The 16,311-nt window shown below is 41.7% G+C and overlaps 1 protein-coding gene across 2 annotated transcripts in view; it reads left to right on the top strand.

Annotated features, from left to right (window-relative positions):
- The window catches only part of timm50 (translocase of inner mitochondrial membrane 50 homolog (S. cerevisiae)), a 65,585-nt gene that overhangs the window by 19,780 nt on the left and 29,494 nt on the right, over positions 1-16,311 (top strand). For both annotated transcript variants that reach the window (XM_042063000.1, XM_042062998.1), the window contains exons 3-6: positions 3,561-3,592; positions 4,037-4,058; positions 5,832-5,890; positions 6,012-6,131. In XM_042063000.1, coding sequence (XP_041918934.1) covers positions 3,561-3,592; positions 4,037-4,058; positions 5,832-5,890; positions 6,012-6,131 — 233 coding nt within the window. The remainder of the gene's footprint in view (positions 1-3,560; positions 3,593-4,036; positions 4,059-5,831; positions 5,891-6,011; positions 6,132-16,311) is intronic.

Consider the following 16,311-nt stretch of genomic DNA (forward strand, 5'->3'; position numbering starts at 1 on the left):
AATCCCAGAGGTATGTTTTAAGTCAAGTCAGTTTTATTTTTAAAGCGCATTTAACATGCACAGAGTGCAACCTAAAGCGCTCCACAAACAAGACGCATAACAAAAAGACAAAAGATGCCGGATGGATGCGTGCCCATGACATCAAGACATGACAAATACATTAAAAAAAATAACAAATACAAAAAATGCCGGACGGAGCGGCGTAGTCGCCAGCGTACCCGTGACACCAAGACATGACGGACAACAAAACAAATAAACAAATAAAAAGTAAAAAAAAAAAAAAGAAAATGCATTTAAAAAGGGGGGAAAGTGATGTTAAAGTTAGTCCAATTTCCAAACCAGCTGAAAATGTCCAAGGGCAATGATGACCTGTCTTCACAACCGATGCAACGCCAACAAAGTTCTTTACAACTGACCAACCCGCTGAATTCACTGGCAGTCTGGAGATAACTTTAACATTAGTAGACTGCAGTCTGGAGATCACTGGAAGCACAGTCTGAAGTCGTGGGCGATCTTGCAGATCCGCAACTCGGTGGACTTTTAACAGCGACCGTTTGTTGCTCCGTGAGATTGCAGCTCTTCACCGTTAACGTTAAGTCTGCAGCTGGCATGGCACCTCGCAGGTCAGCAACAGCTCGGCGGCCACAGCAGATCAAAAATAACGTGAATAAACAGGGAAAACATTTAAAGGTGCCATGTGTAAGAATTGAGGTAAAAATATCCAAAAAATTAGCTACACGCAAGAATGAGAAGAAATAAGGGTGATTATGTCATTAAAAAAATGACAAGGTATAGTGCTGCAGAGATATCAACCTGAATTAGCATGCTAAATTACTAGCCACAGCCTGACTGGTGTCATAATACCAGTTTTGGCCATGGGAGGCGGTATGCGGGCAACATAACCGCCAGCCAAACTGCAATACACGTGTCTCGGTTGTTACTCTAGGGTAGACCAACTAACTTTCTGGAGGTATACTGCTCCCATCTTTTATGGAATGTGGAGTATGAATTGATTTTTTGCCGGACATTACACATGGCACCTTTTAACTAGACAAACCAATACAAAAAATAAACATGACATTACATAAAATTACAAACATTACATAAAAACAAACAAAAACATGATGCCAGACGGAGCAGCGTGTCTGGCCAGCGTTCCCGTAACCTAGCAACCAAATATAAGTCTAGACTTAAAAATAGGCAGGGTGTCTGCTAGTCGAATTGAGGAAGGGAGATTATTCCAGAGGAGGGGTGCGCGATAGCTGAAAGCTCTGCCTTCTACTGTATTTTTTGAGATTCTTGGAATTACAAGAAGGCCAGTATTCTGTGATCGTAGTGGTCTGTGTGGGTTATATGGGACTAGCTTTGCATGTTGGAAGCTTTGTTGGCTTTGTATGTTAGAAGTAATATGTTGAAGTTAATGCGACTTTTAACAGGCAGCCAGTGTAGGGGTGCCAGGATAGGGGAAATATGTTCATATATTTTAGTTCTAGTGAGTGTGCGAGCAGCTGCATTTTGTATAAGCTGTAAGCTCTTTAGACAGGTTTTATTGCAGCCAGCATATAGAGCTTTTCAATAATCAATCCTTGAAGTGACGAAAGCATGGATTAATTCCTCTGTGTCTGGTAAAGATAAGGACTTCCTTATCTTTGAAATGTTCCTTAAATGGTAAAATGAAGTTTTGGTAATCTGTTTTATGTGATTATTTAGTGATAGGTCTTGGTCAATTGTAACTCCTAGATTTTTAACATTTGTGGATGAGGATAGTCTAAGAGCAATAAATGTAGCCTTTTTAGGACCTAAAACCATGACTTCTGTTTTATCGGAGTTCAAAAGCAGGAAATTATTTGTCATCCATGTCTTTGTCTCTTATACATGTGTCAAGTTTGGCTAACAGAGTTAATTCGTCAGGTTTTATAGAAAGGTATAGTTGTGTATCGTCTGCATGAGAATTAAAAATAATGCCATGTTTCCTAATTTCAGAGCCTAGGAGAAGCATATAAAGAGAAAATAACAGGGGTCCTAGTACTGAGCCTTGAGGCACCCCATATTTTACCATAGTCTGGGTAGATGGTTTATTGTGAACCTGTACAAATTGTCTGCGGTTAGAAAGGTATGATCTAAACCAAGCGAGTGCTGAGTCTTTAATGCCTATCAAATGTTCAAGACTGAAGTAGTATGTTTTTTTTTATTTCATTTCAAACCTTTATTTTCCTTCTCGGGTGTACAATTGAGGGCAGCCCTCATTTTCTATTTAGCCGAGATACAACATGAAAAAATAATATAATAACAGCAACCACTGAGATCACAGCCATAAAAGTAGATAAAATAAATAAGAATAGATAAAAATACAATACAGACAATCAGGTAAAACAGTTACAGACTGGGACAGGAAGGTTTGTTACTAATGATTTGAATTGACCATAAGAAACTAAATTATATAGTTTAAATGTGCGTTGAATTGAGTTCCAAGTGGTGGGGGCATCAAAACAAAAAGCTGACTTTCCCAACTCAAAACGAACACTGGGAACTTTAAGCTGAAGATAGTTATTTGAGCGAGTAAAATGATGACCTGAGTGCCAGCTTAACAGAGAAGATATGTAAGGTGGAAGTTCTCCAATAAGGGATTTGTAAATGAACAGTATCCAGTGTCTAGTCCGTCTTTCTGTTAGGGATGCCCAACCAATACTGTCATATAAGATACAGTGGTGTGTGTTAAATTTGGCACCTGTCACAAACCTGATAGCAGAGTGATAGACTGTGTCTAGAGCTTTAAGGAAGGATCGGGTAGAGTTCCTATAGATAACATCCCCATAATCCAACATAGGCATAAAAATGGCTTCAACAATCCTTTTTCTGCAAGACATGGGGAGGCTTGATTTGTTTCTGTACAGAAGACCAATCTTTTGCCTCAGCTTTTTGGTGAGAGAGTTTATATGGAAAGAGAACTTTTAGTTTTTCATCAAGCCAGATTCCCAGATACTTATATTCAGAGACCTGTTTAATATCATGACCTTTAAGAGTAAGAAGACACAGGTCATTTGGGTCAGTGCTTCTGGCTCTAGAGAACAACATACATTTTGTTTTGTCCACATTTAAAACCAATTTAAGATCAGTCAGGGCTTCCTGTAGAGCAGTAAAGGATTGTTGCAGATTTGTCATGGCAAGTTTGATAAGAGTCAGCAATACAGTATATTATGGTATCATCGGCATAGAGATGGACATGACAGTTTTTCAGAGAGGAAGCTATTTCATTAATGTAAATGGTAAAAAGGACCGGACCTAAAACAGAGCCTTGAGGGACACCCTTTCTTATTTGTAGAAAGTCAGACTGTACATTACCTGATCTTTTATTATGTGTATGTGTTATTTTATACATACATATTGTGTGAAAAATTGTTTTTTGAACTGCTATATTAATCGTTAAACATGGTGAATAACCCAGCTGACACAAACCTGTCCATGGATTTGCTGGAAATGTTATGTGAAGTATTATGGTGCACATTTACTTACACAAAGTGTTGTATGTATAGATCAACAAAGTCTACTCTTTTTCACAGGTAGTAATTCTGTGGATGATCAAGGAAACAAGGTATGTGAATTTTCACTAGGATGTGATGCTAAATATTTTTAATTCCCTTATTATATTCTGTTGATGTTCAAACAAAAACAGTGAGCTAGCTCGCTACTCCACCCCCCCCCCTCCTAAACGAGCACCTCGCCGGTTATTGGTTGAAACACTTTATTTTGCCTTTGAGTGGGTTGCCAACCCTTGTTGGTAGCAATTGTTTTTGTGTACAGATCTCGTAGCCTAGGCTGCCTACAGAGACGCAGAGACAGCTAGCGGATCGTTAGGAAAGATTAGATTAATGTGATCATTTATGTTTGGGCCTTTTTTAGGCCTGAAATTGCTGATACAACCTTTAAGATAGGAATAAATGCTCAATTGGCGTGCCATACTGTCAACCAATGTTGAACTGTTTCTGTTGTCACTCACTCAACACTTACCTTCACAATGGTGTCTTTTATTTTACAGATTCCAGATGAATTTGATAATGGTAAGTTCCAGTCTCTGACCATATGCTATATATTATGTTGCTGTGCTGTATATCGTATATTTAAAAACCAGCTGTTCATGGCTTACATACATTTTGTCAAACTCATTTCTCAGGTAAGGAGGAATTTCTAGTTCAATTGACATTTTTTTAGTGGGTAGAGTGACTTGCAAAATTATTCAACCTACCTGCAATTTTTTCACACATATCTACACATATTTGCCCAATTAGTGTTTTCATTGTAAAGTTGTATCATTTAGTACATTTCTGAAGGTTAAACAAGTTGGTTGTCTGTTTACATTATAAATAAATAAATGTGTAACTAAAATGTCTTGTTTGACATATTTAAGGGACTCTGTCCACCAATCACATTTTTTTGCGCCAACAGCACCCTCAACCTCATTTTCAGGCGCTTTGTTCAAGTGTTTATTGTTGCTAGGTTGCCAACACCACCTGTCAGCATGTCCTTTTTGGAACGTTGCTTAAGTAAGGGATAATAGACGACACGGTGGTCTGTTCACAGAAATTAATGCACGGTTGAGGTTGTAAAACGGGCCCGACGCGAAGCGGAGGGACGTTTAAACCTCGTAAGTGCATTAATTCAAGATGGCAGCGAACGGTAAACTTCCTGAAGGTACTGTCTGTATAAATCGTCTTGTAAATAAACTACCAGTGCTTTTTCAAAGTTCTCAATGTCACGTTTTAAATGTCAGGGCCCTCGGAAGTCTACCAATGAAGTGTGGAGCTACTTTGAGCCTCGTAAATGGTGTAAAACAGTGATTTATTTATACTAGCGCCAGATTTTGGAGTGCAGGGGACAAGCCAAGATGAGCTATGAGACAAAAGTTCACACTCGGTATCATGTTTCAACACACTTTAGGTCAATATCACACCGAACTTCTCCTTTAACGTTAACTTGACGTTGTTGACTGTGTCAGCCGAGTTTACAGCCGAGTACTACACATGATATTTTCCGGATCACTGTCGCAGTAGCGCATGAAATGTTAGAATGCTAACTTTTGGTGAATTTAGGAGAAATATACAGGTGCGAGTAGACAAAATGTAATGAAATAAACACCTAAATGTGTATATTGGACTTTGTTGTTGAAAGAATGCATGCTAAGGTACCAAACTAGCCCAACATCTCGAAATTGGCCAGTGCATGAAAATTATGTTTTCACCTGCCGTGTCTCGCCTTAAGGACTTTATAGAGGTCTCAGGAAAGTGCAGTACTGACTATCATATACTTTTTTTAGCTCAACCTAAGCAATATGAAAAGTATTGTCATTTCATTTTAACCAACTATATACACAAACATGAGCAAAAAACATCAAAATATGTATTTGTTTATTTTTAAATAAATGATTGGCAAAAAACACAAATACATAGATTAAACTTTTTTTACTAATTGACATCATAGACACACTTATTCTGAAAAAAATAATTGCAATTTTTACTATAACGATCATAGTCAGAAAGATATCCCTCCTCAGTCATCTCTCTATAATGCAAGTCAATGGGTGGATTACGGTCTATGGATAGATGGGCTGTTGCTGATCTAGTTAATCTACCCTTACCTGGACAGGAAATGACTTCCATACAAACGTCCCATGGTCATTTCAGATTACTCAGATTATCCAATTATAAAGGATAAAATTATTCTTTATTTTTGGAAACCTTGTTTATTATATTTTCTTCTAATTCTTTTGTTGATTTGCATTGATTTTGAAAATGTAACCGTTTAAAAGGTCTGCTCTCATTTATCTCTTTTTATAGATGTGCCAGTTGTTCAACAACTGAAGAGAACATGGAAATACTTTCAAGACTACAGACAGGCAAGTGTGAAGTTAACACAAGAAGTTATGGTAAACCTGCAGATGGATAATTCTGTTCTGCTTCTTTTGTTATCCAACCTATTTAGCTTAAATTTTGTCCGACTTTCTCCGCTTTTCGTAGATGATCATTGAACCCACAAGCCCCAAGCTTCTTCCAGACCCCCTGCGAGAGCCCTACTATCAGCCTCCATACACGTTAGTGCTTGAGCTCACTGATGTCTTGCTTCACCCAGAGTGGTCGGTGAGTACACCTCTACCTGCTTTTCACAGATCCTGGGCCTCAACTAAGAATGATTATTGCAGGGTTAAAAAGTCTTAAAGTCTTAAATGCAACTTTCGGTTTTTAAGGCCTAAAAAAGTCTTAAATTGTGTGGAATGTCTTGAATTTTCGAAAAGCAGGTATTAAATTTGTGTAGGCTATGGGACCGCCAGCCAGCGAGTGCGAGAGAGCGAGGGAAATGTCTCCACCCAGTTTTGTGTATTTTTTAAACGCAACTTCAGGGCTCTACACTAACATTTTTTTCCAGGAGCACTTGTGCGCCCAAGTTAAAAAATTTAGGAGCACAGACAAAAATCTGGGGGCACAGTCAGTTCTGTACTTAACTTACACATGATGTAACTTTACACTGCAGCTAACAGTTAAACATGCCAATGCAGCAATTACGAAGATTAAGAATGACTGACAACATTTACAGGAAACAAGATTTTAAAGAACATCAGTGCCTACTTTATTTTCAGTCCGTCCTATTTTTCTACATTTTGTTAATGTAAAATAATATAATGCATTGCCATATTTGCATATAGCCTGTATGAAGTACGCTATCCTGCCAAATGTAGGTCCTTAGGCCAATTTATTTATTTGTGAATCCACCTATAGCTAATCCAAATATCCCAATGGTGACCTATCTGACTGCATACTGCCCAATACTAGCCTACTACTAAAACCGTGAATTTTCTTTTCAACAAAATCCAACATAGTCTACATTACATTACATTACATTACATTACATTACATTTGGCTGACGCTTTTTAACCAAAGCGACTAACAACATGGTAAACAGTAAGTTTTTAGAACAATTCTCACAATTTTAGGACAGTTTAAAAAAAACATTAGAGTACAGTAAGAATAAGTGCGTCGGTGAGTGCTGTTTTTAACAGTTACTTGTCAGTTTAAAACGGCTGGTGAGTGCTAGGATCAGTAAGACTTGTTGTAAGTGTTGCTATGAGAGTAGATGTTCTCTAAAGAGCTGGGTCTTCAGGAGTTTTTTGAAAGTGGAAAAGGATGTCCCTGCCCTTGTAGGAACTGGCAGTGTGTTCCACCAACGAGGAACAACAGATGAGAAAAGTTTGGATTGGCTTGAGCGTACCGGTGGTAGAGCTAGACGTCGTTCGTCAGAGGAGCGCAGCGGTCTGGAGGTAGTGTAAGTCTGTATGAGGGCATTCAAGTAGGTGGGAGCAGAACCGGAGACTACTTTGTAGGCAAGCGTTAGAGACTTGAATTTGATGCGGGCCGCCATAGGTAGCCAGTGTAGCTGGATGAGCAGCGGGGTAACATGTGCCTGTCATGTGCATGTCTAATCAATGATATTTCAAATAAATATAAATATCTGCACTGATGGAGGTAGTAGGCAGATGGTAGGTCTATGCTTACTTTCGTTTTGCACTTCAGCTTGTATTCGGTGTAAAACAAACAAGCATGCATCGAAGCCTGGAGTTGTCTGTAGCGTTCTACTTTTGAATAAAACGGGAGTATTGCGGGAGGCTACTTTTGTGCCTGTTCGCTACAGCTATATTTTGCATATTGCAGCCAATGTCAACTGGGCTAAAAGGCATGTTACCTTTTCCTTCTCTCACTGCATTCTTAGAATCTCATCCTGTTCCTCATATATCCGATGAATTCGGTGAATTGAAGAAATTAGTTCTACTTTGCATCTTGGCTGGCTAGTCTAACTTTCCGCTTTTTCAACGCACCCTTAAATCTGATAGAAGCAACTAGCGAGTCACAACGCGAAACTGCTAACGTTGATGGGAGGTGTAGTTTTTATGCTATATTGGCGACGTGATTTTATGGTTCGCACCAGTAATGTTTTGCGATGTTGCGGTGTATTTGAGTACTTGACAATGTAGACCAACATTGACTTGGCTAGAAGTCATTCGCGCCAGTGCGCCTAAATATTTTTTTGCACTCGCACGCAACTATTTTTACTCGCATGTGCGAGTGAAATGGGCGCACTGTAGAGCCCTGAACTTTAGGCTATAAGTGACTATATGGTGTAGTGGTTGCAGAGTGAAGATGTTTTTCACGGGTGTCATTAAAGGTGTGAAAACGGTAGTGAATATGTAAATATATGGCTGACGTTTTCGTGGTGTAGCCAAGGCCTGAGAGATACGCAGGTAGCCGTGAGCGGTAGAGTGAGAGCGAGAAAGAGTTAGTAGGCCAGTTAGCGATAGGGTGGCCATACGTTCGGATTTAGGCCGGACATACGGATTTTAAAAGCCCTGTCCGGCGCATTCTCAAGTCGGACGCTCATTTGTCCTCCTTTTTGGAGTTGCGTTGGCCTTAGAATCTTTGCTTGGATGCAGCATCGTTTCACAAACTATATGGACACGAAGACTGCTGGTCAAATTAGGCGCGGACCGGTGCTTCTGTCACTCGTCTGATAATTTGCTGCGCAATTTATGAAGGAACCACGGACAAAAAAGAAAACAAACGTTTTTGCAATCAGGAGGAAATACACGTGAAGTTGATCTGTTTGCATCTCTCCAGCGTGTGTTGCTGGCCTAGCCTAAGTAAATATCTGTCTATAGCCTACCTGTAATATCTGTCTGCAGCTTGCTTGCCAGCATTTCCCAGTACTTAGCAAAAGTTGTGAAATATAACTGCATTTTTTTAAATGTCTGCGACTACATTAAATGTTGGCTACATAAAAAAACGCATAATACGTGCTTACTTGAGATGAAACCAGCAGTTTTTCAGCAGGAACATGCGAGGAGGACCTGTCTCTTAATTGATGGGGTGGTTTCACTTTTCCCATACATTTCTTTAAAACAAGTCAATGGTTTTACAATGTTTCAGTCAAGCTTTGGTTGGTTTAAATACAACTGGTGTGCAAGTAGTGGATCAACTTTGATTTGCTGTGCTGCATATGGGACAATAGATGCACATAGTAAATTATATAAAGTAGGCTTATTATGACCGCCGTGCAGCGAAGCGGCGGTCATATAGGTTTAGTCAGATTTTTTCCGCATGTCCAAATTTCTGTCAAGGATTCCCGCGACACTGTAAGACCGGGGTACACGAAACTTGGTGGGCATGTAACCCCACATGGATAGCATTGAACCATCGTTTGGATGGTTCCCCCCGGATTGGACCCCCCGAAAGGAGGGTAGGGCAGACACAGTTTTCTGTGAATATCTCGAGAACCGTAGGGTTTAGCAGGACCTTTTTTTTTTGTAAGTTGATCTCAAGGGGCCATGTCAACCCATTCCATAACCACTCATTTCATGTATAGCGCCACCTAGTTAAACACAAAAAAGTAAAAATGAGGTGTTGTAATCGCAGGTATCTGTGTCAAAACTGATAGTCAAAACTGCACGAAATTGGAAGTGTAGGATCATTATGACACCCTCTGAATGCATGCCAAGTTTCGTGGAGTTCCGCTCATGGGGGGCCACACAATAAATTAATTTATGTTACTATACACCAACTGGCCTGTAGGTGGCCGGAGACAGTTTTCTGTGAATATCTCGAGAACCGTAGGTCCACCTTTTTTTTGTATGTTGGTCTTAAGGGGGCATGTCAACCCATCCCATTACCACTTATTTCATGTATAGCGCCACCTAGTTAAAAATTAAAAAGCAAAAAATTAGGTGTTTTCATCACTATCTCTGGCTGACATGGTCAAAACTGCACAAAATTGAAAGTGTAGGATCATTATGACACCCTCCGAATGCATGCCAAGTCTTGTGAACTTTCGTTCATATGGGGCCTTACAATAAAATAATTTATGTGTACATTTAGTGACCGTACACCAACAAGGACTCCCAGGACACTGAAAGACCGGGGTACACGAAACTTGGTGGGCATGTAACCCCACATGGATAGCATGGAACCATCATTTTTCGGACTGGACTGGGTAGGGCAGATACAGTTTTCTGTGAATATCTTGATTAGCAGATACCAGTGAGAATTGAGTGTGGATAATGCAATTTAGTGAGACAGTTAGAATCATATAGGCCTTTCAGCGTGATTTATTTTTGTGGAAAAAATGTGCTGGACTGGGCGGCGTTTTATATTTTGTACCGCTCTGCGGTACATCTAGTTAAAATATTGAAATAGCTTAGTCTACCTTTTGAAAAAAATATTGAAGGGAATCCAGTCCAGTACACATGTTTGGCAAGTAGCCTAGGCTGCTACAGATACAGGTGAAGAACAGTCAGTCTTATCCAGTAGCACAACCAGATATGTACAGCCAGCTTCAAAAGCAAGCAGCCCAGACCCTAAAGTTGGGTATTTATAGCTGTGAAGGTAATTCATACACAATTATTGTCTTTCGCCAAAATATATTTGGTAACTTCTGTAGACATCTAAAATGGGGTGGGTGTTCAAATTAGTTTGATTGCATAAAACGATTGCATAAAAAGTTTTAAGTTGTCGTATGTATCTTTTTTGCCGTGGTATAGTCTTAATTTTTCCATTTAGATGTCTTAAAAAGGTCTTAAAAGTCTTTACATTTGAACTTAGATCTACAATAACAGGGTATCTGCACATTTTCTTTCTTTTATATGCTCAATTAACTCATCCAAATCAGCTGATGTGAAGAACTGTAGGTCTCTTCTTTTTCCTTTTTGTCAAAGGTTCTTAAGAACTTCTTAAGCACAACCTACTAGACCCTAAACAGTCTGTTTTTTAAGAGTTGTCATTCTAACAAAACTGTTCTTTTATCTGTGACTGAAGAATTGAAAGTAGCTAAAGCCTCTGCTCCGTCATCAGTTTCTGGGAAAGCTGTAATTGGTTTGCCTCCTACTTTAAAGGATGTTCATTCAGTGTGTCTTGGCAAGGACCGTTGTCCACAGGTGTACCTGATGGGTCAGTACTTGGGTGCCTTCTGTTCTCCATTTTTTTTTAAGTGCAGGAAAATGTGGCATAAATAAAGGCTGTCATTTCTCATTCAGTTTTTTTAGTGATTCATCAATGTGGAAATTGTGGCCGATGCGATAACCGATATTAATATTGCTGTTTGCTGTTAATATTGCCGATACCGATATTTACCGATGTCGATATCTCTATATAGAAAACACATATTTATGACACATCAGACGTGACTAGCTCCTTATAATATCGGAGCACCTCTCAGGTAATCAGACAAGAACTGCAGTGAGTTGGGAGAGAGAAAGCAAGAACACATAGGCTACTACTGGCCAAATCCTCTCCAATTGTTAGAATTGGACTCTGGGCGTTTGGGAACAGCTGAGGGAGGAGGCTACTTGAAACTGTGAGTTTCGGTCGGTGTGAGCGAGCGGACTTTCAGTTGACAGTAATTAACACCCTTTTGAACAATCTAAGCTGTGCGAACGTCAGAGGGCGGTCTACGCTGATGCATCATTAGCGAGACAGGAGGACAGCTGCATGCAATTCCTAGCAGAATAAAAATAGTGGCGTCTGCTGAAGCGGCAGCATAAGCGGCAGCCCTCGTTTTAGCCAGCCACGGTTAAGACGGACACGGTCAAGACAAGCAAGTTTACCTGTGCAAGTTCACCGAGCACAGGCACCGACAAAGGCAAAAATGTGCCGTTCCACCATATCTGTTATCACCGGCCATCGCAGAAAACGGCATCATGCCAAAAGGGGCAGAAATCGCCTTTACCTCCAGGAACTTAAACGGTCCTCACCTACCGAAACCTCCTTCTCCATGGGCTTGTGGAACTGTCAATCCGCAGTCAACAAAACCGACTTCATAGCTGGCTATGCCAACCACCTCTCACTGGAACTCCTTGCTCTCACTGAGACTTGGATCAAACCAGAGAACACTGCCACCCCGGCTGCACTCTCCACTAACCTTACACTATCCCACACCCCTCGCCTATCTGGACGAGGGGGCGGGACGGGCCTGCTGATCTCCAACAAATGGAAATTCACCCCGCTACTGCCTTCAAACAAATATGTCTCATTCGAATTCCACGCCATCACAGTGATCGCCCCAGCAAAACTCTACGTGCTGGTCATCTACCGCCCTCCAGGCCAACTACGCGACTTCATTGACGAACTTGACACTCTGCTATCCTCCATCCCTGAGCATGACTGTCCGCTTCTTGTTCTCGGTGATATGAACATCCACTTAGATGCCCCAGGCTCAGCGGACTTTTTGGCCCTGGTCCACTCCTTTGACCTCGAACTGGTTCAAAGCCCACCGACTCACAAAGCTGGCAAAGAGCTTGACTTGATCTTCACTCGGAACTGCAGCACAGACACCCTCATGGTGACGCCTCTCCATCTTTCTGACCACTTCTTCATCCAGTTCAACGTCAGCCTGTCAGAACAGCCTCCGGCTCCTCAGCCGATGGTCACGTTCCGCCGCAACATCCGGAACCTGTCTCCAACGCACTTCTCCTCTGTGGTTGCCTCCGGTCTACCTCCACTCAACACCTTCTCCTCTCTGGAGGTTAATGAAGCCACTGACTCGCTCTGCTCCTCACTGACCTCGTGTCTAGACGAGCTGTGCCCTCTTACCACAAGGCCAGCTCGATCTAAACATTCTCATCCATGGCTAAATGATACCCTCCGATCGCAGCGCACCAAACTCAGAGCCGCGGAGAGGAAATGGCACAAATCCAAACTAGCTGACGACCTCAAAAACTACCAGACACTCCTGACCTCCTTCTCAGCCAGCATCACTGCTGCTAAGACTGCTTTCTACAATGACAAAATCAACAGCGCTACAGACACTCGAAAACTTTTCTCAACCTTCAAATCGCTACTCAACCCTCAGCTACCTCCTCCTCCATCCAGCCTTACTGCAGATACCCTCGCCTCATTTTTTACAAACAAAGTGGCGGCAATCAGCAGTCAATTCTCTACATGCCCACTCAACGCATCTGACTCAGATACCGCACTCCTACAACCTCTAGGGACTGCTGGAACATCTTTTTCAGCATTCACGCCTCTCTCCGAGAGTGAAGTGTCCAGACTCCTGACATGCAGCCGTCCTACCACATGCTCGCTGGACCCTATACCTACGAGCCTACTTCAGTCCATCAGCCCGACCATCGCTCCAGCTATCACACATGTGATCAATGCCTCGCTAACCTCCGGCACATTTCCAACAGCGTTCAAAATGGCCCGGGTAACACCGTTACTTAAGAAAGCTTCTCTCAACCCTGCTCAAGTCGAGAACTACCGCCCTGTCTCACTACTGCCTTTCCTATCCAAAGGCATTGAACGAGCAGTCTCCAAACAGGTCTCTGACTTCCTTTCACAGAACAACCTTCTGGATCCAAATCAGTCTGGGTTCAAAAGCGGCCACTCTACCGAAACGGCTCTGCTGTCTGTAACAGAAGCCTTAAAAGAAGCCAGGGCGACTGCTCGGTCATCAGTACTCATTCTGCTTGACTTATCGGCTGCCTTTGACACGGTTAATCACCGTATCCTTCTCTCTATACTCGCTGACATGGGAATCTCCGGTTCTGCTCTCTCCTGGTTTGAATCCTACCTCACAGGACGCTCGTTTAACGTATCATGGCTTGGTCAGCTATCCGCACCTCACCATCTCACCACAGGGGTCCCCCAGGGCTCAGTGCTGGGCCCCCTCCTCTTTGCTATCTACACCACCTCCTTGGGACAGATTATCCGTTCGCACGGCTTCTCATACCACTGCTATGCAGACGACACACAGCTCTATCTGTCCTTTCCACCTGACGACCCCCTGGTTTCAGCACGGATCTCGGATTGCCTTTCAGACATAGCTACATGGATGAAGGCACACCACCTCCAGCTGAACCTCTCAAAGACTGAACTGCTGGTCATCCCAGCTAAACCTACCATACACCACGACATCAACATCAAATTTGACTCCCTGTCTGTTTCACCGACCAGGACTGCAAGAAATCTAGGAGTTGTTCTTGACAACCAACTAAACTTCTCGGATCATGTTGCCTCAGTCGCCCGGTCATGCCGTTTTGCACTCTACAACATACGGAAAATCAGGACTTACTTGACTCAAGATGCTACCCAACTTCTGGTTCAGGCAATAGTCATCTCACGACTCGACTACTGCAATGCCCTCCTGACAGGTCTCCCAGCCTGCGCAGTGAAACCACTTCAGATGATCCAGAACGCGGCGGCGCGCCTGGTCTACAACCAACCCAAAAGGGCACATGTTACCCCGCTGCTCATCCAGCTACACTGGCTACCTATGGCGGCCCGCATCAAATTCAAGTCTCTAACGCTTGCCTACAAAGTAGTCTCCGGTTCTGCTCCCACCTACTTGAATGCCCTCATACAGACTTACACTACCTCCAGACCGCTGCGCTCCTCTGACGAACGACGTCTAGCTCTACCACCGGTACGCTCAAGCCAATCCAAACTTTTCTCATCTGTTGTTCCTCGTTGGTGGAACACACTGCCAGTTCCTACAAGGACAGGGACATCCTTTTCCACTTTCAAAAAACTCCTGAAGACCCAGCTCTTTAGAGAACATCTACTCTCATAGCAACACTTACAACAAGTCTTACTGATCCTAGCACTCACCAGCCGTTTTAAACTGACAAGTAACTGTTAAAAACAGCACTCACCGACGCACTTATTCTTACTGTACTCTAATGTTTTTTTTTTAAACTGTCCTAAAATTGTGAGAATTGTTCTAAAAACTTACTGTTTACCATGTTGTTAGTCGCTTTGGTCAAAAAGCGTCAGCCAAATGTAATGTAATGTAATGTAATGTAATGTGAAACTTTTTTTTTTTTTTTTTTACTTTTGTAATTTAGTTTCAGAAATGACTGATATTGGGCACTTTTACCTGTGTGCAAAATATGACTGTCATCAGATTTTCAGAAGAAAAAAAAATATTTATATAAAAATATGTACAGGATACAAGTGTGTCCTGAATTCACACTATGAATAAGCCATGAGTATTCTCAATAAACATCTAACTCACTTGAGACTAGGGGTGTAACGGTACACAGAAGTCACAGTTCGGTTCATACCTCCGTTTGGACATCACGGTTCGGTACAATGGAGGGAAAAGCAAAACAAAAATGCAGAAAGCTATTTTTTTTATTGTGCATGTCTCAGGCTGCACCACCTAGTGTCATACAATCTCTCCCCTGAGCTATCTGCAACAGCCTGAAGTGTGTAAGATGTAAACAGTACAATAAGTACCCAGACTCCATCTGTTACTTGTAAACAAAATAAGACAATCTGAAAATAGGCCTACAGCATCTCTTATTTCTGAAAGTGCAAATTACATAGAATAATGATTTTTAAAAATCCATTTAAGCAAGACCTTCAACTTCCGTGTTTAGTTGTATATGGAAGGGTCTACAATTTGCCTCAATATTTTTCAGTGTGTGTACAGTAATAATCTACTAACTGAAAATATCACACTATTTTGCCTAAAAAAAAATGAGATTGCTCCTTTCATTTCATAAACGGACTACAACTAGAAGTCACGTGACTTTACCCTTCGACGTTAACTCACCGTAGCATGTTTTGTTTATTAGCCTGTTTAGCATTGACACTTTATTTTACTGTCTATGCCTTAACACTGCCAGCTCTTCATGTGAGAAGTTACAAGTTACCCTAACATAAAGGTAATTACCACACGATTTACAAAGCTTTCTGTCATTACAAAATAATTTTAAGCCATAGGTTTTGGCCCTATTTGTATGTGTATCCAAAGGCTGGTGAAGCGCAGGGGAAGTTTTTTTTTTTCCTCGTTTAAGTGATTGGTAGCCTACATCATCTGGGTGATGGCGTCGAATATGTGTAGCATGCTCAATATATTTCCACTCACATAACGTTACCCAACAACTGTTGAACAACGCCGACACACAGTTTCGTCTTATCCACCACTCTCTCGCCTGTACTATTGTAACTGAAGTTCTCAAACTTGCGATCTTAAAGAGACCAGGCAGCGGGTCCTCTAACTCTTGTGGGTCGCCACCACTCGCTTAGTGCTGCTATCTCTGACTGACTGACTCGACCGACGACCTGACAAAAAAATAACATAGGCGCCACTCAGAGCTTCAGAGCTAAGGTGAGGCTACAGATTAGCGTTAGGTGTCGCTAAAGAACTCTCGTAACTCTAGTATTTAACAGTAATTCCGCTTTACATTAATTAATCCGCACGCTAGTTTTATGTATTTTTATACCGTGTATTCTCCGTGTAAATTCATGCACCAAACCGTGACGCCCGTACCGCTTC

This window comes from Alosa sapidissima, chromosome 15 (assembly GCF_018492685.1).
Source record: "Alosa sapidissima isolate fAloSap1 chromosome 15, fAloSap1.pri, whole genome shotgun sequence".
NCBI lineage: Eukaryota > Metazoa > Chordata > Actinopteri > Clupeiformes > Clupeidae > Alosa > Alosa sapidissima.